Source organism: Carcharodon carcharias, chromosome 13 (genome assembly GCF_017639515.1).
Source record: "Carcharodon carcharias isolate sCarCar2 chromosome 13, sCarCar2.pri, whole genome shotgun sequence".
Lineage (NCBI taxonomy): Eukaryota > Metazoa > Chordata > Chondrichthyes > Lamniformes > Lamnidae > Carcharodon > Carcharodon carcharias.
In genome coordinates, this window is record NC_054479.1 from 102220134 (window position 1) to 102241891 (window position 21758).

The window sequence follows — 21758 nt, forward strand, 5'->3', positions numbered from 1 at the left end:
GATTTGGAATTGGAATTCGTTGATTTTGAATGTTATTTTCTTGTCAGCAGTGTCAACAACAACACAGGAAACAACTACCACACCTGTGACTGAGAAAACTACTACAGCAGGTAAGTGATGTCTCCTTTCAATATTCACCAGCAAGTCTGTTCACACTGGGATGCTTTTCTCATTTTCAAATTTCAAGAAATCAACGTCCATTCATTCAGTCTTGTACACGCTGCCTTTTTGACGTAAATGGTTGAAAATTTACTAAATCTGAATCATCAGTTAGTTTTGTAACCATCACTTTTGTAGCAAGATCAATGTGATAGTTTTATGGTCAAACTACATGAAAACTGTGGTGTTTATGTCATGGTGAAGTGGTTTTCATTACTTTTCTTGTTCCCCAGAAGGGGTCACTACAACAGTGAAACCAACAACAACTGGGTACACGACTGGTTCCACACCGGGTAAGTAAAGCCCCTCTTTTAATGAGCATCAGCAAGAGCAGCAAACAAGTGCAATAAAAAGATAATGCTGGAAAAGTTCTGCAAGTCTGCCAACACCTGCTGCGTATTTACTGTACTTTATGGCTTTGTCTCAGATTTCCAAATCCACAGTATTTTGCTTTTACACTAGTGAAATAAGTGATCTTCTTTCAGCACACACTAGAATTTCATCACTGGTAGATACTGTGACCTTACTTTACAACGGGAAATGGATGAAATTTTTATCCCTTGAAAGAAGATCGCTCAGAGTCCGGGGCTGAGGGGAACTCATGTGTGCATGACTGTTCACAACAGTGCACTGTTCTCAAATTCGCCTTTCAGGCAATCTCAGTCCATTCAGTCATGTGGACCGTATGTGGGTGGAAGTGATTGAATATATGGAGACATCGGAATCCAGATGTACTATTTTACACATCATATTTACAGCAAAGCCAATAAAATAAATCGTACAGTGGAACACGATTAGCCTTTATGTTGTATTGCAGTGGGTATGATTATGTCTCTTGTTCTTCAGAAGTGACCACGACAACAGGAAAACCAACTACAACCAGGTACACTCCTGGCTCCACACCAGGTGAGTGATGGCTTCTTTCGATATACAATAGCAATAGCAGTGACACGTGCTATCTTAATTTCACAACTTCCAGATAGTGGAAGTCCATTACGTCACACTAGTCAATATTTATTCCAGAATTTCCAGAGTGAACTGGGTGATAACTGACACGTTCAGATGAAGCTCACAATTACAAATGCGCTATTGTGACAAGTTCTCCTGGAGGAGTATTTCCCATCGGAAGCATTAAATAATGAATGTTGAAAGAGTTTTAACTGCAAATTTGGACACTTGTTCTCAAATCTGTCTCCCTTAGTTGCTACTTATTCTCACCCACGTTTTCATTACGATTTTCCACCCTGTTACTAAACTGTAACATTTCCACTTAAAACTTCTCGCAGGCTGAACACTTTTGAATTTTATTGCAATCATTGCCAAATATTGTGAAAAGAATTTACCTTTGCTATGCTCTTGACATTATTAATGTTTTAGAATATTTTCATGAAATAATGCATTTGAATCATTTACAAATGCTAACTTGCTGCTGTCACATTTATGGTCCCCATTTTTGGTTAGTTCATGAGTGTCTAATATGTTGTCCTACATTTCTCCTTTTCTCTTACCAATTTCCTCAAGATTTGTGCCTTAATATCAGTAATGTATCCCAGTTGTAAAACTCTCAATCCTGTAGGATTTGGAATTGGAATTCGTTGATTTTGAATGTTATTTTCTTGTCAGCAGTGTCAACAACAACACAGGAAACAACTACCACACCTGTGACTGAGATAACTACTACAGCAGGTAAGTGATGTCTCCTTTCAATATTCACCAGCAAGTCTGTTCACACTGGGATGCTTTTCTCATTTTCAAATTTCAAGAAATCAACGTCCATTCATTCAGTCTTGTGCACGCTGCCTTTTCGATGTAAATGGTTGAAAATTTACTAAATCTGAATCATCAGTTAGTTTTGTAACCATCACTTTTGTAGCAAGATCAATGTGATAGTTTTATGGTCAAACTACATGAAAACTGTGGTGTTTATGTCATGGTGAAGTGGTTTTCATTACTTTTCTTGTTCCCTAGAAGGGGTCAGTACAACAGTGAAACCAACAACAACTGGGTACACGACTGGTTCCACACCGGGTAAGTAAAGCCCCTCTTTTGATGAGCATCAGCAAGAGCAGCAAACAAGTGCAATAAAAAGATAATGCTGGAAAAGTTCAGCAAGTCTGCCAACACCTGCTGCGTATTTCCTATACTTTATGGCTTTGTCTCAGATTTCCAAATCCACAGTACTTCGCTTTTACACTAGTGAAATAAGTGATCTTCTTTCAGCACACACTAAAATTTCATCACTGGTAGATACTGTGGGCTTACTTTACAACGGGAAATGGATGAAATTTTTATTCCTTGAAAGAAGATCGCTCAGAGTCCGGGGCTGAGGGGAGCTCTTGTGTGCATGACTGTTCACACCAGTGCGCTGTTCTCAAATTCGCCTTTTAGGCAATGTCAGTCCATTCAGTCATGTGGACCTTATGTGGGTGGAAGTGATTGAATATATGGAGACATCGGAATACAGATGTACTATTTTACACATCATATTTACAGCAAAGCCAATAAAATAAATCTCACCATGGAACACGATTAGCCTTTATGTTGTATTGCAGTGGGTATGATTATGTCTCTTGTTCTTCAGAAGTGACCACGACAACAGGAAAATCAACTACAACCAGTTCCACTCTTGGCTCCACACCAGGTGAGTGATGGCTTCTTTCGATATACAATAGCAACACCAGTGACACGTGCTACCTTAATTTCGCAATTACCAGACAGTGGAAGTCCATTACGTCACACTTGTCAATATTTAGTCCAGAATTTCCAGCGTGAACTGGGTGATAACTGACACGTTCAGATGAAGCTCACAATTACAAATACGCTATTGTGACAAGTTCTCCTGGAGGAGTTTTTCCCATCGGAAGAATTAAATAATGAATGTTTAAAGAGTTTTAACTGCAAATTTGGACACTTGTTCTCAAATCTCTCTCCTTTAGTTGCTACTTATTCTCACCCACGTTTTCATTACGATTTTCCACCTTGTTACTAAACTGTAACATTTCCACTTTAAACTTCTCGCAGGCTGAACACTTTTGAATTTTATTGCAATCATTGCCAAATATTGTGAAGAGAACTTACCTTTGCTATGCTCTTGACATTATTAATGTTTTAGAATATGATCATGAAATAATGCATTTGAAGCATTTACAAATGCTAACTTGCTGCTGTCACATTTATGGTCCCCATTTTTGGTTAGTTCATGAGTGTCTAATATGTTGTCCTACATTTCTCCTTTTCTCTTACCAATTTCCTCAATATTTGTTGCTTAATATTAGTAATGTATCCCAGTTGTAAAACTCTCAATCCTGTAGGATTTGGAATTGGAATTCGTTGATTTTGAATGTTATTTTCTTGTCAGCGGTGTCAACAACAACACAGGAAACAACTACCACACCTGTGACTGAGAAAACTACTACAGCAGGTAAGTGATGTCTCCTTTCAATATTCACCAGCAAGTCTGTTCACACTGGGATGCTTTTCTCATTTGCAAATTTCAAGAAATCAACGTCCATTCATTCAGTCTTGTACATGCTGCCTTTTTGACGTAAATGGTTGAAAATTTACTAAATCTGAATCATCAGTTATTTTTGTGACCATCACTTTTGTAGCAAGATCAATGTGATTGTTTTATGGTCAAACTACATGAAAACTGTGGTGTTTATGTCATGGTGAAGTGGTTTTCATTACTTTTCTTGTTCCCCAGAAGGGGTCACTACAACAGTGAAACCAACAACAACTGGCTACACGACTGGTTCCACACCGAGTAAGTAAAGCCCCTCTTTTGATGAGCATCAGCAAGAGCAGCAAACAATTGCAATGAAAAGATAATGCTGGAAAAGTTCTGCAAGTCTGCCAACACCTGCTCAGTATTTCCTGTACTTTATGGCTTTGTCTCAGATTTCCAAATCCACAGTATTTTGTTTTTACAATAGTGAAATAAGTGAGCTTCTTTCAGCACACACTAGAATTTCATCACTGATGCTACTGTGACCTTACTTTACAACGGGAAATGGATGAATTTTTTATTCCTTGAAAGAAGATCGCTCAGAGTCCGGGGCTGAGGGGAACTCTTGTGTGCATGACTGTTCACACCAGTGCGCTGTTCTCAAATTCGCTTTTAGGCAATGTTAGTCCATTCAGTCATGTGGACCTTATGTGGGTGAAAGTGATTGAATATATGGAGACATCGGAATCCAGATGTACTATTTTACACATCACATTTACAGCAAAGCCAATAAAATAAATCGTACAGTGGAACACGATTAGCCTTTATGTTGTATTGCAGTGGGTATGATTATGTCTCTTGTTCTTCAGAAGTGACCACGACAACAGGAAAACCAACTACAACCAGGTACACTCCTGGCTCCACACCAGGTGAGTGATGGCTTCTTTCGATATACAATAGCAATAGCAGTGACACGTGCTATCTTAATTTCACAACTTCCAGATAGTGGAAGTCCATTACGTCACACTAGTCAATATTTATTCCAGAATTTCCAGAGTGAACTGGGTGATAACTGACACGTTCAGATGAAGCTCACAATTACAAATGCGCTATTGTGACAAGTTCTCCTGGAGGAGTATTTCCCATCGGAAGCATTAAATAATGAATGTTGAAAGAGTTTTAACTGCAAATTTGGACACTTGTTCTCAAATCTGTCTCCCTTAGTTGCTACTTATTCTCACCCACGTTTTCATTACGATTTTCCACCCTGTTACTAAACTGTAACATTTCCACTTAAAACTTCTCGCAGGCTGAACACTTTTGAATTTTATTGCAATCATTGCCAAATATTGTGAAAAGAATTTACCTTTGCTATGCTCTTGACATTATTAATGTTTTAGAATATTTTCATGAAATAATGCATTTGAATCATTTACAAATGCTAACTTGCTGCTGTCACATTTATGGTCCCCATTTTTGGTTAGTTCATGAGTGTCTAATATGTTGTCCTACATTTCTCCTTTTCTCTTACCAATTTCCTCAAGATTTGTGCCTTAATATCAGTAATGTATCCCAGTTGTAAAACTCTCAATCCTGTAGGATTTGGAATTGGAATTCGTTGATTTTGAATGTTATTTTCTTGTCAGCAGTGTCAACAACAACACAGGAAACAACTACCACACCTGTGACTGAGATAACTACTACAGCAGGTAAGTGATGTCTCCTTTCAATATTCACCAGCAAGTCTGTTCACACTGGGATGCTTTTCTCATTTTCAAATTTCAAGAAATCAACGTCCATTCATTCAGTCTTGTACATGCTGCCTTTTCGATGTAAATGGTTGAAAATTTACTAAATCTGAATCATCAGTTAGTTTTGTAACCATCACTTTTGTAGCAAGATCAATGTGATAGTTTTATGGTCAAACTACATGAAAACTGTGGTGTTTATGTCATGGTGAAGTGGTTTTCATTACTTTTCTTGTTCCCTAGAAGGGGTCAGTACAACAGTGAAACCAACAACAACTGGGTACACGACTGGTTCCACACCGGGTAAGTAAAGCCCCTCTTTTGATGAGCATCAGCAAGAGCAGCAAACAAGTGCAATAAAAAGATAATGCTGGAAAAGTTCAGCAAGTCTGCCAACACCTGCTGCGTATTTCCTATACTTTATGGCTTTGTCTCAGATTTCAAAATCCACAGTACTTCGCTTTTACACTAGTGAAATAAGTGATCTTCTTTCAGCACACACTAAAATTTCATCACTGGTAGATACTGTGGGCTTACTTTACAACGGGAAATGGATGAAATTTTTATTCCTTGAAAGAAGATCGCTCAGAGTCCGGGGCTGAGGGGAGCTCTTGTGTGCATGACTGTTCACACCAGTGCGCTGTTCTCAAATTCGCCTTTTAGGCAATGTCAGTCCATTCAGTCATGTGGACCTTATGTGGGTGGAAGTGATTGAATATATGGAGACATCGGAATACAGATGTACTATTTTACACATCATATTTACAGCAAAGCCAATAAAATAAATCTCACCATGGAACACGATTAGCCTTTATGTTGTATTGCAGTGGGTATGATTATGTCTCTTGTTCTTCAGAAGTGACCACGACAACAGGAAAATCAACTACAACCAGTTCCACTCTTGGCTCCACACCAGGTGAGTGATGGCTTCTTTCGATATACAATAGCAACACCAGTGACACGTGCTACCTTAATTTCGCAATTACCAGACAGTGGAAGTCCATTACATCACACTTGTCAATATTTAGTCCAGAATTTCCAGTGTGAACTGGGTGATAACTGACACGTTCAGATGAAGCTCACAATTACAAATACGCTATTGTGACAAGTTCTCCTGGAGGAGTTTTTCCCATCGGAAGAATTAAATAATGAATGTTTAAAGAGTTTGAACTGCAAATTTGGACACTTGTTCTCAAATCTGTCTCCTTTAGTTGCTACTTATTCTCACCCACGTTTTCATTACGATTTTCCACCTTGTTACTAAACTGTAACATTTCCACTTTAAACTTCTCGCAGGCTGAACACTTTTGAATTTTATTGCAATCATTGCCAAATATTGTGAAGAGAACTTACCTTTGCTATGCTCTTGACATTATTAATGTTTTAGAATATGATCATGAAATAATGCATTTGAAGCATTTACAAATGCTAACTTGCTGCTGTCACATTTATGGTCCCCATTTTTGGTTAGTTCATGAGTGTCTAATATGTTGTCCTACATTTCTCCTTTTCTCTTACCAATTTCCTCAATATTTGTTGCTTAATATTAGTAATGTATCCCAGTTGTAAAACTCTCAATCCTGTAGGATTTGGAATTGGAATTCGTTGATTTTGAATGTTATTTTCTTGTCAGCAGTGTCAACAACAACACAGGAAACAACTACCACACCTGTGACTGAGAAAACTACTACAGCAGGTAAGTGATGTCTCCTTTCAATATTCACCAGCAAGTCTGTTCACACTGGGATGCTTTTCTCATTTGCAAATTTCAAGAAATCAACGTCCATTCATTCAGTCTTGTACACGCTGCCTTTTTGACGTAAATGGTTGAAAATTTACTAAATCTGAATCATCAGTTATTTTTGTGACCATCACTTTTGTAGCAAGATCAATGTGATTGTTTTATGGTCAAACTACATGAAAACTGTGGTGTTTATGTCATGGTGAAGTGGTTTTCATTACTTTTCTTGTTCCCCAGAAGGGGTCACTACAACAGTGAAACCAACAACAACTGGCTACACGACTGGTTCCACACCGAGTAAGTAAAGCCCCTCTTTTGATGAGCATCAGCAAGAGCAGCAAACAATTGCAATGAAAAGATAATGCTGGAAAAGTTCTGCAAGTCTGCCAACACCTGCTCAGTATTTCCTGTACTTTATGGCTTTGTCTCAGATTTCGAAATCCACAGTATTTTGTTTTTACACTCGTGAAATAAGTGATCTTCTTTCAGCACACACTAGAATTTCATCACTGGTAGATACTGTGACCTTACTTTACAACGGGAACTGGATGAAATTTTTATTCCTTGAAAGAAGATCGCTCAGAGTCCGGGGCTGAGGGCAACTCTTGTGTGCATGACTGTTCACACCAGTGCGCTGTTCTCAAATTCGCTTTTAGGCAATGTTAGTCCATTCAGTCATGTGGACCTTATGTGGGTGAAAGTGATTGAATATATGGAGACATCGGAATCCAGATGTACTATTTTACACATCACATTTACAGCAAAGCCAATAAAATAAATCTTACAATGGAACTCGATTAGCGTTTATGTTGTATTGCAGTGGGTATGATTATGTCTCTTGTTCTTCAGAAGTGAACACGACAACAGGAAATCCAACTACAACCAGGTCCACTCCTGGCTCCACACCAGGTGAGTGATGGCTTCTTTCGATATACAATAGCAATACCAGTGACACATGCTATCTTAATTTCACAACTTCCAGATAGTGGAAGTCCATCACGTCACACTAGTCAATATTTAGTCCAGAATTTCCAGAGTGATCTGGGTAATAACTGACACGTTCAGATGAAGCTCACAATTACAAATGCTCTATTTTGACAAGTTCTCCTGGAGGAGTTTTTCCCATCGGAAGAATTAAATAATGAATGTTTAAAGAGTTTTAACTGCAAATTTGGACACTTGTTCTCAAATCTGTCTCCTTTAGTTGCTACTTATTCTCACCCACGTTTTCATTACGATTTTCCACCTTGTTACTAAACTGTAACATTTCCACTTTAAACTTCTCGCAGGCTGAACACTTTTGAATTTTATTGCAATCATTGCCAAATATTGTGAAAAGAATTTAGCTTTGCTATGCTCTTGACATTATTAATGTTTTAGAATATTTTCATGAAATAATGCATTTGAAGCATTTACAAATGCTAACTTGCTGCTGTCACATTTATGGTCCCCATTTTTCGTTAGTTCATGAGTGTCTAATATGTTGTCCTACATTTCTCCTTTTCTCTTACCAATTTCCTCAAGATTTGTGCCTTAATATCAGTAATGTATCCCAGTTGTAAAACTCTCAATCCTGTAGGATTTGGAATTGGAATTCGTTGATTTTGAATGTTATTTTCTTGTCAGCAGTGTCAACAACAACAAAGGAAACAACTACCACACATGTGACTGAGAAAACTACTACAGCAGGTAAGTGATGTCTCCTTTCAATATTCACCAGCAAGTCTGTTCACACTGGGATGCTTTTCTCATTTGCAAATTTCAAGAAATCAACGTCCATTCATTCAGTCTTGTGCACGCTACCTTTTCGATGTAAATGGTTGAAAATTTACTAAATCTGAATCATCAGTTAGTTTTGTAACCGTCACTTTTGTAGCAAGATCAATGTGATAGTTGTATGGTCAAACTACATCAAAACTGTGGTGTTTATGTCATGGTGAAGTGGTTTTCATTACATTTCATCTGCCCCAGAAGGGTTCACTACAACAGTGAAACCAACAACAACTGGCTACATGACTGGTTCCACACCGAGTAAGTAAAGCACCTCTTTTGATGAGCATCAGCAAGAGCAGCAAACAAGTACAATAAAAAGATAATGCTGGAAAAGTTCAGCAAGTCTGCCAACACCTGCTCAGTATTTCCTGTACTTTATGGCTTTGTCTCAGATTTCCAAATCCACAGTATTTTTTTTTTATACTCGTAAAATATGTGATCTTCTTCCAGCACCCACTAGAATTTCATCACTGGTAGATACTGTGACCTTAGTTTGCAACGGGAAACCGATGAAATTTTTATTCCTTGAAAGAAGATCGCTCAGAGTCCGGGGCTGAGGGGAACTCTTGTGTGCATGACTGTTCACACCAGTGCGCTGTTCTCAAATTCGCCTTTTTGGCAATGTCAGTCCATTCATGTGGACCGTATGTGGTTGAAGTGATTGAATATATGGAGACATCGGAATCCAGATGTACTATTTTACACATCATATTTACAGCAAAGCCAATACAATAAATCGTACAATGGAACACGATTATCCTTTATGTTGTATTGCAGTGGGTATGATTATGTCTCTTGTTCTTCAGAAGTGACCACGACAACAGGAAAACCAACTACAACCAGGTCCACTCCTGGCTCCTCACCAGGTGAGTGATGGCTTCTTTCGATATACAATAGCAATACCAGTGACACGTGCTATCTTAATTTCACAACTTCCAGATAGTGGAAGTCCATTACGTCACACTAGTCAATATTTAGTCCCGAATTTCCAGAGTGAACTGGGTGATAACTGACACGTTCAGATGACGCTCACAGTTACAAATGCTCTATTGTGACAAGTTCTCCTGGAGGAGTATTTCCCATCGGAAGCATTAAATAATGAATGTTTAAAGAGTTTTAACTGCAAATTTGGACACTTGTTGTCAAATCTGTCTCCTTTAGTTGCTACTTATTCTCTCCCACTTTTTCATTATGATTTTCCACCCAGTTACTAAACTGTAACATTTCCACTTAAAACTGCTCGCAGGCTGAACACTTTTGAATTTTATTGCAATCATTGCCAAATATTGTGAAAAGAATTTACCTTTGCTATGCTCTTGACATTATTAATGTTTTAGAATATTTTCATGAAATAATGCATTTGAAGCATTACAAATGCTAACTTGCTGCTGTCACATTTATGGTCCCCATTTTTGGTTAGTTCATGAGTGTCTAATATGTTGTCCTACATTTCTCCTTTTCTCTTACCAATTTCCTCAAGATTTGTGCCTTAATATCAGTAATGTATCCCAGTTGTAAAACTCTCAATCCTGTAGGATTTGGAATTGGAATTCGTTGATTTTGAATGTTATTTTCTTGTCAGCAGTGTCAACAACAACACAGGAAACAACTACCACACCTGTGACTGAGAAAACTACTACAGCAGGTAAGTGATGTCTCCTTTCAATATTCACCAGCAAGTCTGTTCACACTGGGATGCTTTTCTCATTTGCAAATTTCAAGAAATCAACGTCCATTCATTCAGTCTTGTACATGCTACCTTTTCGATGTAATTGGTTGAAAATTTACTAAATCTGAATCATCAGTTAGTTTTGTAACCGTCACTTTTGTAGCAAGATCAATGTGATAGTTTTATGGTCAAACTACATCAAAACTGTGGTGTTTATGTCATGGTGAAGTGGTTTTCATTACATTTCATCTGCCCCAGAACGGTTCACTACAACAGTGAAACCAACAACAACTGGCTACATGACTGGTTCCACACCGAGTAAGTAAAGCCCCTCTTTTGATGAGCATCAACAAGAGCAGCAAACAAGTACAATAAAAAGAAAATGCTGGAAAAGTTCAGCAAGTCTGCCAACACCTGCTCAGTACTTCCTGTACTTTATGGCTTTGTCTCAGATTTCCAAATCCAAAGTATTTTGTTTTTACACTCGTGAAATAAGTAATCTTGTTTCAGCACACACTAGAATTTCATCACTGGTAGATACTGTGACCTTACTTTACAACGGGAAATGGATGAAATTTTTATTCCTTGAAAGAAGATCGCTCAGAGTCCGGGGCTGAGGGGAACTCTCGTGTGCATGACTGTTCACACCAGTGCGCTGTTCTCAAATTCGCCTTTTAGGCAAAGTCAGTCCATTCAGTCATGTGGACCTTATGTGGGTGGAAGTGATTGAATATATGGAGACATCGGAATCCAGATGTACTATTTTACACATCATATTTACAGCAAAGCCAATAAAATAAATCTAACAATGGAACACGATTAGCCTTTATGTTGTATTGCAGTGGGTATGATTATGTCTCTTGTTCTTCAGAAGTGACCACGACAACAGGAAAACCAACTACAACCAGTTCCACTCCTGGCTCCACACCAGGTGAGTGATGGCTTCTTTCGATATACAATAGCAATACCAGTGACACGTGCTATCTTAATTTCACAACTTCCAGATAGTGGAAGTCCATTACGTCACACTAGTCAATATTTAATCCAGAATTTCCAGAGTGATCTGGGTAATAACTGACACGTTCAGATGAAGGTCACAGTTACAAATGCTCTATTGTGACAAGTTCTCCTGGAGGAGTTTTTCCCATCAGAATAATTAAATAATGAATGTTTAAAGAGTTTTAACTGCAAATTTGGACACTTGTTCTCAAATCTGTCTCCTTTAGTTGCTACTTATTCTCACCCACGTTTTCATTACGATTTTCCACCTTGTTACTAAACTGTAACATTTCCACTTTAAACTTCTCGCAGGCTGAACACTTTTGAATTTTATTGCAATCATTGCCAAATATTGTGAAAAGAATTTAGCTTTGCTATGCTCTTGACATTATTAATGTTTTAGAATATGATCATGAAATAATGCATTTGAAGCATTTACAAATGCTAACTTGCTGCTGTCACATTTATGGTCCACATTTTTGGTTAGTTCATGAGTGTCTAATATGTTGTCCTACATTTCTCCTTTTCTCTTACCAATTTCCTCAAGATTTGTGCCTTAATATCAGTAATGTATCCCAGTTGTAAAACTCTCAATCCTGTAGGATTTGGAATTGGAATTCGTTGATTTTGAATGTTATTGTCTTGTCAGCAGTGTCAACAACAACAAAGGAAACAACTACCACACATGTGACTGAGAAAACTACTACAGCAGGTAAGTGATGTCTCCTTTCAATATTCACCAGCAAGTCTGTTCACACTGGGATGCTTTTCTCATTTGCAAATTTCAAGAAATCAACATCCATTCATTCAGTCTTGTGCACGCTACCTTTTCGATGTAAATGGTTGAAAATTTACTAAATCTGAATCATCAGTTAGTTTTGTAACCGTCACTTTTGTAGCAAGATCAATGTGATAGTTGTATGGTCAAACTACATCAAAACTGTGGTGTTTATGTCATGGTGAAGTGGTTTTCATTACATTTCATCTGCCCCAGAAGGGTTCACTACAACAGTGAAACCAACAACAACTGGCTACATGACTGGTTCCACACCGAGTAAGTAAAGCCCCTCTTTTGATGAGCATCAGCAAGAGCAGCAAACAAGTACAATAAAAAGATAATGCTGGAAAAGTTCAGCAAGTCTGCCAACACCTGCTCAGTATTTCCTGTACTTTATGGCTTTGTCTCAGATTTCCAAAACCACAGTATTTTCTTTTTACACTTGTGAAATATGTGATCTTCTTCCAGCACACACTAGAATTTCATCACTGGTAGATACTGTGAACTTACTTTACAACGGGAAATGGATGAAATTTTTATTCCTTGAAAGAAGATCGCTCAGAGTCCGGGGCTGAGGGGAACTCACGTGTGCATGACTGTTCACACCAGTGCACTGTTCTCAAATTCGCCTTTTAGGCAATGTCAGTCCATTCAGTCATGTGGACCGTATGTGGGTAGAAGTGATTGAATATATGGAGACATCGGAATCCAGATGTACTATTTTACACATCATATTTACAGCAAAGCCAATAAAATAAATCGTACAATTGAACACGATTATCCTTTATGTTGTATTGCAGTGGGTATGATTATGTCTCTTGTTCTTCAGAAGTGACCACGACAACAGGAAAACCAACTACAACCAGGTCCACTCCTGGCTCCACACCAGGTGAGTGATGGCTTCTTTCGATATACAATAGCAATACCAGTGACACGTGCTATCTTAATTTCACAACTTCCAGATAGTGGAAGTCCATTACGTCACACTAGTCAATATTTAATCCAGAATTTACAGAGTGATCTGGGTAATAACTGACACGTTCAGATGAAGGTCACAGTTACAAATGCTCTATTGTGACAAGTTCTCCTGGAGGAGTTTTTCCCATCAGAATAATTAAATAATGAATGTTTAAAGAGTTTTAACTGCAAATTTGGACACTTGTTCTCAAATCTGTCTCCTTTAGTTGCTACTTATTCTCACCCACGTTTTCATTACGATTTTCCACCTTGTTACTAAACTGTAACATTTCCACTTTAAACTTCTCGCAGGCTGAACACTTTTGAATTTTATTGCAATCATTGCCAAATATTGTGAAAAGAATTTACCTTTGCTATGCTCTTGACATTATTAATGTTTTAGAATATGATCATGAAATAATGCATTTGAAGCATTTACAAATGCTAACTTGCTGCTGTCACATTTATGGTCCACATTTTTGGTTAGTTCATGAGTGTCTAATATGTTGTCCTACATTTCTCCTTTTCTCTTACCAATTTCCTCAAGATTTGTGCCTTAATATCAGTAATGTATCCCAGTTGTAAAACTCTCAATCCTGTAGGATTTGGAATTGGAATTCGTTGATTTTGAATGTTATTTTCTTGTCAGCAGTGTCAACAACAACACAGGAAACAACTACTACACCTGTGACTGAGAAAACTACTACAGCAGGTAAGTGATGTCTCCTTTCAATATTCACCAGCAAGTCTGTTCACACTGGGATGCTTTTCTCATTTTCAAATTTCAAGAAATCAACGTCCATTCATTCAGTCTTGTACACGCTGCCTTTTTGACATAAATGGTTGAAAATTTACTAAATCTGAATCATCAGTTATTTTTGTAACCATCACTTCTGTAGCAAGATCAATGTGATAGTTTTATGGTCAAACTACATGAAAACTGTGGTGTTTATGTCATGGTGAAGTGGTTTTCATTACTTTTCTTGTTCCCCAGAAGGGGTCACTACAACAGTGAAACCAACAACAACTGGGTACACGACTGGTTCCACACCGGGTAAGTAAAGCCCCTCTTTTGTTGAGCATCAGCAAGAGCAGCAAACAAGTGCAATAAAAAGATAATGCTGGAAAAGTTCAGCAAGTCTGCCAACACCTGCTGCGTATTTCCTGTACTTTATGGCTTTGTCTCAGATTTCCAAATCCACAGTATTTTGCTTTTACACTAGTGAAATAAGTGATCTTCTTTCAGCACACACTAGAATTTCATCTCTGGTAGATACTGTGACCTTACTTTACAACGGGAAATGGATGAAATTTTTATTCCTTGAAAGAAGATCGCTCAGAGTCCGGGGCTGAGGGGAACTCACGTGTGCATGATTGTTCACACCAGTGCGCTGTTCTCAAATTCGCCTTTTAGGCAATGTCAGTCCATTCAGTCATGTGGACCGTATGTGGGTAGAAGTGATTGAATATATGGAGACATCGGAATCCAGATGTACTATTTTACACATCATATTTACAGCAAAGCCAATAAAATAAATCGTACAATTGAACACGATTATCCTTTATGTTGTATTGCAGTGGGTATGATTATGTCTCTTGTTCTTCAGAAGTGACCACGACAACAGGAAAACCAACTACAACCAGGTCCACTCCTGGCTCCACACCAGGTGAGTGATGGCTTCTTTCGATATACAATAGCAATACCAGTGACACGTGCTATCTTAATTTCACAACTTCCAGATAGTGGAAGTCCATTACGTCACACTAGTCAATATTTAGTCCCGAATTTCCAGAGTGAACTGGGTGATAACTGACACGTTCAGATGAAGCTCACGATTACAAATGCGCTATTGTGACAAGTTCTCCTGGAGGAGTATTTCCCATCGGAAGCATTAAATAATGAATGTTTAAAGAGTTTTAACTGCAAATTTGGATACTTGTTGTCAAATCTGTCTCCTTTAGTTGCTACTTATTCTCTCCCACTTTTTCATTACGATTTTCCACCCTATTACTAAACTGTAACATTTCCACTTAAAACTTCTCGCAGGCTGAACACTTTTGAATTTTATTGCAATCATTGCCAAATATTGTGAAAAGAATTTACCTTTGCTATGCTCTTGACATTATTAATGTTTTAGAATATTTTCATGAAATAATGCATTTGAAGCATTTACAAATGCTAACTTACTGCTGTCACATTTATGGTCCTCATTTTTGGTTAGTTCATGAGTGTCTAATATGTTGTCCTACATTTCTACTTTTCTCTTACCAATTTCCTCAAGATTTGTGCCTTAATATCAGTAATGTATCCCAGTTGTAAAACTCTCAATCCTGTAGGATTTGGAATTGGAATTCGTTGATTTTGAATGTTATTTTCTTGTCAGCAGTGTCAACAACAACACAGGAAACAACTACCACACCTGTGACTGAGAAAACTACTACAGCAGGTAAGTGATGTCTCCTTTCAACATTCACCAGCAAGTCTGTTCACACTGGGATGCTTTTCTCATTTGCAAATTTCAAGAAATCAACGTCCATTCATTCAGTCTTGTACATGCTACCTTTTCGATGTAATTGGTTGAAAATTTACTAAATCTGAATCATCAGTTAGTTTTGTAACCGTCACTTTTGTAGCAAGATCAATGTGATAGTTTTATGGTCAAACTACATGAAAACTGTGGTGTTTATGTCATGGTGAAGTGGTTTTCATTACTTTTCTTGTTCCCCAGAAGGGGTCACTACAACAGTGAAACCAACAACAACTGGGTACACGACTGGTTCCACACCGGGTAAGTAAAGCCCCTCTTTTGATGAGCATCAGCAAGAGCAGCAAACAAGTACAATAAAAAAATAATGCTGGAAAAGTTCAGCAAGTCTGCCAACACCTGCTGCGTATTTACTGTACTTTATGGCTTTGTCTCAGATTTCCAAATCCACAGTATTTTACTTTTACACTAGTGAAATAAGTGATCTTCTTTCAGCACACACTAGAATTTCATCACTGGTAAATACTGTGACCTTACTTTACAACGGGAAATGGATGAAATTTTTATTCCTTGAAAGAAGATCGCTCAGAGTCCGGGGCTGAGGGGAACTCATGTTTGCATGACTGTTCACACCAGTGCACTGTTCTCAAATTCGCCTTTTAGGCAATGTCAGTCCATTCAGTCATGTGGACCGTATGTGGGTGGAAGTGATTGAATATATGGAGACATCGGAATCCAGATGTACTATTTTACACATCATATTTACAGCAAAGCCAATAAAATAAATCGTACAATGGAACACGATTATCCTTTATGTTGTATTGCAGTGGGTATGATTATGTCTCTTGTTCTTCAGAAGTGACCACGACAACAGGAAAACCAACTACATCCAGGTCCACTCCTGGCTCCTCACCAGGTGAGTGATGGCTTCTTTCGATATACAATAGCAATACCAGTGACACGTGCTATCTTAATTTCACAACTTCCAGATAGTGGAAGTCCATTACGTCACACTAGTCAATATTTAGTCCCGAATTTCCTGAGTGAACTGGGTAATAACTGACACGTTCAGATGACGCTCACAGTTACAAATGCTCTATTGTGACAAGTTCTCCTGGAGGAGTATTTCCCATCGGAAGTATTAAATAATGAATGTTTAAAGAGTTTTAACTGCAAATTTGGACACTTGTTCTCAAATCTGTCTCCTTTAGTTGCTACTTATTCTCTCCCACTTTTTCATTAAAATTTTCCACCCTGTTACTAAACTGTAACATTTCCACTTAAAACTTCTCGCAGGCTGAACACTTTTGAATTTTATTGCAATCATTGCCAAATATTGTGATAAGAATTTACCTTTGCTATGCTCTTGACCTTATTAATGTTTTAGAATATTTTCATGAAATAATGCATTTGAAGCATTACAAATGCTAACTTGCTGCTGTCACATTTATGGTTCCCATTTTTGGTTAGTTCATGAGTGTCTAATATGTTGTCCTAATTTTTCCTTTTCTCTCAGCAATTTCCTCAAGATTTGTGCCTTAATATCAGTAATGTATCCCAGTTGTAAAATTCTCAATCCTGTAGGATTTGGAATTGGAATTCGTTGATTTTGAATGTTATTTTCTTGTCAGCAGTGTCAACAACAACACAGGAAACAACTACCACACCTGTGACTGAGAAAACTACTACAGCAGGTAAGTGATGTCTCCTTTCAATATTCACCAGCAAGTCTGTTCACACTGGGATGCTTTTCTCATTTGCAAATTTCAAGAAATCAACGTCCATTCATTCAGTCTTGTACATGCTACCTTTTCGATGTAATTGGTTGAAAATTTACTAAATCTGAATCATCAGTTAGTTTTGTAACCGTCACTTTTGTAGCAAGATCAATGTGATAGTTTTATGGTCAAACTACATCAAAACTGTGGTGTTTATGTCATGGTGAAGTGGTTTTCATTACATTTCATCTGCCCCAGAACGGTTCACTACAACAGTGAAACCAACAACAACTGGCTACATGACTGGTTCCACACCGAGTAAGTAAAGCCCCTCTTTTGATGAGCATCAGCAAGAGCAGCAAACAAGTACAATAAAAAGAAAATGCTGGAAAAGTTCAGCAAGTCTGCCAACACCTGCTCAGTACTTCCTGTACTTTATGGCTTTGTCTCAGATTTCCAAATCCACAGTATTTTGTTTTTACACTCGTGAAATAAGTAATCTTGTTTCAGCACACACTAGAATTTCATCACTGGTAGATACTGTGACCTTACTTTACAACGGGAAATGGATGAAATTTTTATTCCTTGAAAGAAGATCGCTCAGAGTCCGGGGCTGAGGGGAACTCTTGTGTGCATGACTGTTCACACCAGTGCGCTGTTCTCAAATTCGCCTTTTAGGCAAAGTCAATCCATTCAGTCATGTGGACCGTATGTGGGTGGAAGTGATTGAATATATGGAGACATCGGAATCCAGATGTACTATTTTACACATCATATTTACAGCAAAGCCAATAAAATAAATCGTACAATGGAACACGATTATCCTTTATGTTGTATTGCAGTGGGTATGATTATGTCTCTTGTTCTTCAGAAGTGACCACGACAACAGGAAAACCAACTACAACCAGTTCCACTCCTGGCTCCACACCAGGTGAGTGATGGCTTCTTCCGATATACAATAGCAATACCAGTGACACGTGCTATCTTAATTTCACAACTTCCAGATAGTGGAAGTCCATTACGTCACACTAGTCAATATTTAATCCAGAATTTCCAGAGTGATCTGGGTAATAACTGACACGTTCAGATGAAGATCACAGTTACAAATGCTCTATTGTGACAAGTTCTCCTGGAGGAGTTTTTCCCATCAGAATAATTAAATAATGAATGTTTAAAGAGTTTTAACTGCAAATTTGGATACTTGTTGTCAAATCTGTCTCCTTTAGTTGCTACTTATTCTCTCCCACTTTTTCATTACGATTTTCCACCCTATTACTAAACTGTAACATTTCCACTTAAAACTTCTCGCAGGCTGAACACTTTTGAATTTTATTGCAATCATTGCCAAATATTGTGAAAAGAATTTACCTTTGCTATGCTCTTGACATTATTACTGTTTTAGAATATTTTCATGAAATAAGGCATTTGAAGCATTTACAAATGCTAACTTGCTGCTGTCACATTTATGGTTCTCATTTTTGGTTAGTTCATGAGTGTCTAATATGTTGTCCTAATTTTTCCTTTTCTCTCAGCAATTTCCTCAAGATTTGTGCCTTAATATCAGTAATGTATCCCAGTTGTAAAATTCTCAATCCTGTAGGATTTGGAATTGGAATTCGTTGATTTTGAATGTTATTGTCTTGTCAGCAGTGTCAACAACAACACAGGAAACAACTACCACACCTGTGACTGAGAAAACTACTACAGCAGGTAAGTGATGTCTCCTTTCAATATTCACCAGCAAGTCTGTTCACACTGGGATGCTTTTCTCATTTGCAAATTTCAAGAAATCAACGTCCATTCATTCAGTCTTGTACACGCTACCTTTTCGATGTAAATGGTTGAAAATTTACTAAATCTGAATCATCAGTTAGTTTTGTAACCGTCACTTTTGTAGCAAGATCAATGTGATAGTTTTATGGTCAAACTACATCAAAACTGTGGTGTTTATGTCATGGTGAAGTGGTTTTCATTACATTTCATCTGCCCCAGAAGGGTTCACTACAACAGTGAAACCAACAACAACTGGCTACATGACTGGTTCCACACCGAGTAAGTAAAGCCCCTCTTTTGATGAGCATCAGCAAGAGCAGCAAACAAGTACAATAAAAAGAAAATGCTGGAAAAGTTCAGCAAGTCTGCCAACACCTGCTCAGTACTTCCTGTACTTTATGGCTTTGTCTCAGATTTCCAAATCCACAGTATTTTGTTTTTACACTTGTGAAATATGTGATCTTCTTCCAGCACACACTAGAATTTCATCACTGGTAGATACTGTGAACTTACTTTACAACGGGAAACAGATGAAATTTTTATTCCTTGAAAGAAGATCGCTCAGAGTCCGGGGCTGAGGGGAACTCACGTGTGCATGACTGTTCACACCAGTGCACTGTTCTCAAATTCGCCTTTTAGGCAATGTCAGTCCATTCAGTCATGTGGACCGTATGTGGGTAGAAGTGATTGAATATATGGAGACATCGGAATCCAGATGTACTATTTTACACATCATATTTACAGCAAAGCCAATAAAATAAATCGTACAATTGAACACGATTATCCTTTATGTTGTATTGCAGTGGGTATGATTATGTCTCTTGTTCTTCAGAAGTGACCACGACAACAGGAAAACCAACTACAACCAGGTCCACTCCTGGCTCCACACCAGGTGAGTGATGGCTTCTTTCGATATACAATAGCAATACCAGTGACACGTGCTATCTTAATTTCACAACTTCCAGATAGTGGAAGTCCATTACGTCACACTAGTCAATATTTAGTCCAGAATTTCCAGAGTGATCTGGGTAATAACTGACACGTTCAGATGAAGGTCACAGTTACAAATGCTCTATTGTGACAAGTTCTCCTGGAGGAGTTTTTCCCATCAGAATAATTAAATAATGAATGTTTAAAGAGTTTTAACTGCAAATTTGGACACTTGTTCTCAAATCTGTCTCCTTTAGTTGCTACTTATTCTCACCCACGTTTTCATTACGATTTTCCACCTTGTTACTAAACTGTAACATTTCCACTTTAAACTTCTCGCAGGCTGAACACTTTTGAATTTTATTGCAATCATTGCCAAATATTGTGAAAAGAATTTACCTTTGCTATGCTCTTGACATTATTAATGTTTTAGAATATGATCATGAAATAATGCATTTGAAGCATTTACAAATGCTAACTTGCTGCTGTCACATTTATGGTCCACATTTTTGGTTAGTTCATGAGTGTCTAATATGTTGTCCTACATTTCTCCTTTTCTCTTACCAATTTCCTCAAGATTTGTGCCTTAATATCAGTAATGTATCCCAGTTGTAAAACTCTCAATCCTGTAGGATTTGGAATTGGAATTCGTTGATTTTGAATGTTATTTTCTTGTCAGCAGTGTCAACAACAACACAGGAAACAACTACCACACCTGTGACTGAGAAAACTACTACAGCAGGTAAGTGATGTCTCCTTTCAATATTCACCAGCAAGTCTGTTCACACTGGGATGCTTTTCTCATTTGCAAATTTCAAGAAATCAACGTCCATTCATTCAGTCTTGTACACGCTGCCTTTTTGACGTAAATGGTTGAAAATTTACTAAATCTGAATCATCAGTTATTTTTGTAACCATCACTTTTGTAGCAAGATCAATGTGATAGTTTTATGGTCAAACTACATGAAAACTGTGGTGTTTATGTCATGGTGAAGTGGTTTTCATTACTTTTCTTGTTCCCCAGAAGGGGTCACTACAACAGTGAAACCAACAACAACTGGGTACACGACTGGTTCCACACCGGGTAAGTAAAGCCCCTCTTTTGATGAGCATCAGCAAGAGCAGCAAACAAGTGCAATAAAAAGATAATGCTGGAAAAGTTCAGCAAGTCTGCCAACACCTGCTGCGTATTTACTGTACTTTATGGCTTTGTCTCAGATTTCCAAATCCACAGTATTTTGCTTTTACACTAGTGAAATAAGTGATCTTCTTTCAGCACACACTAGAATTTCATCACTGGTAGATACTGTGACCTTACTTTACAACGGGAAATGGATGAAATTTTTATTCCTTGAAAGAAGATCGCTCAGAGTCCGGGGCTGAGGGGAACTCACGTGTGCATGACTGTTCACACCAGTGCGCTGTTCTCAAATTCGCCTTTTAGGCAATGTCAGTCCATTCAGTCATGTGGACCGTATGTGGGTAGAAGTGATTGAATATATGGAGACATCGGAATCCAGATGTACTATTTTACACATCATATTTACAGCAAAGCCAATAAAATAAATCGTACAATTGAACA

The 21758-nt window shown here is 37.9% G+C and overlaps 1 protein-coding gene across 1 annotated transcript in view; it reads left to right on the forward strand.

The window, feature by feature from the left end:
• Positions 1–21758, forward strand: part of LOC121286122 (mucin-2-like) — a 113941-nt gene that overhangs the window by 15056 nt on the left and 77127 nt on the right. The window contains exons 14-41 of the mRNA XM_041203110.1: positions 48–110; positions 393–452; positions 1006–1065; positions 1786–1845; positions 2128–2187; positions 2741–2800; positions 3518–3580; positions 3863–3922; positions 4474–4533; positions 5251–5313; positions 5596–5655; positions 6209–6268; positions 6986–7048; positions 9673–9732; positions 10452–10511; positions 13142–13201; positions 13919–13981; positions 14877–14936; positions 15654–15716; positions 15999–16058; positions 16612–16671; positions 17387–17449; positions 18345–18404; positions 19121–19183; positions 19466–19525; positions 20079–20138; positions 20856–20918; positions 21201–21260. Coding sequence (XP_041059044.1) covers positions 48–110; positions 393–452; positions 1006–1065; positions 1786–1845; positions 2128–2187; positions 2741–2800; positions 3518–3580; positions 3863–3922; positions 4474–4533; positions 5251–5313; positions 5596–5655; positions 6209–6268; positions 6986–7048; positions 9673–9732; positions 10452–10511; positions 13142–13201; positions 13919–13981; positions 14877–14936; positions 15654–15716; positions 15999–16058; positions 16612–16671; positions 17387–17449; positions 18345–18404; positions 19121–19183; positions 19466–19525; positions 20079–20138; positions 20856–20918; positions 21201–21260 — 1707 coding nt within the window. The remainder of the gene's footprint in view (positions 1–47; positions 111–392; positions 453–1005; positions 1066–1785; positions 1846–2127; positions 2188–2740; positions 2801–3517; positions 3581–3862; positions 3923–4473; positions 4534–5250; positions 5314–5595; positions 5656–6208; positions 6269–6985; positions 7049–9672; positions 9733–10451; positions 10512–13141; positions 13202–13918; positions 13982–14876; positions 14937–15653; positions 15717–15998; positions 16059–16611; positions 16672–17386; positions 17450–18344; positions 18405–19120; positions 19184–19465; positions 19526–20078; positions 20139–20855; positions 20919–21200; positions 21261–21758) is intronic.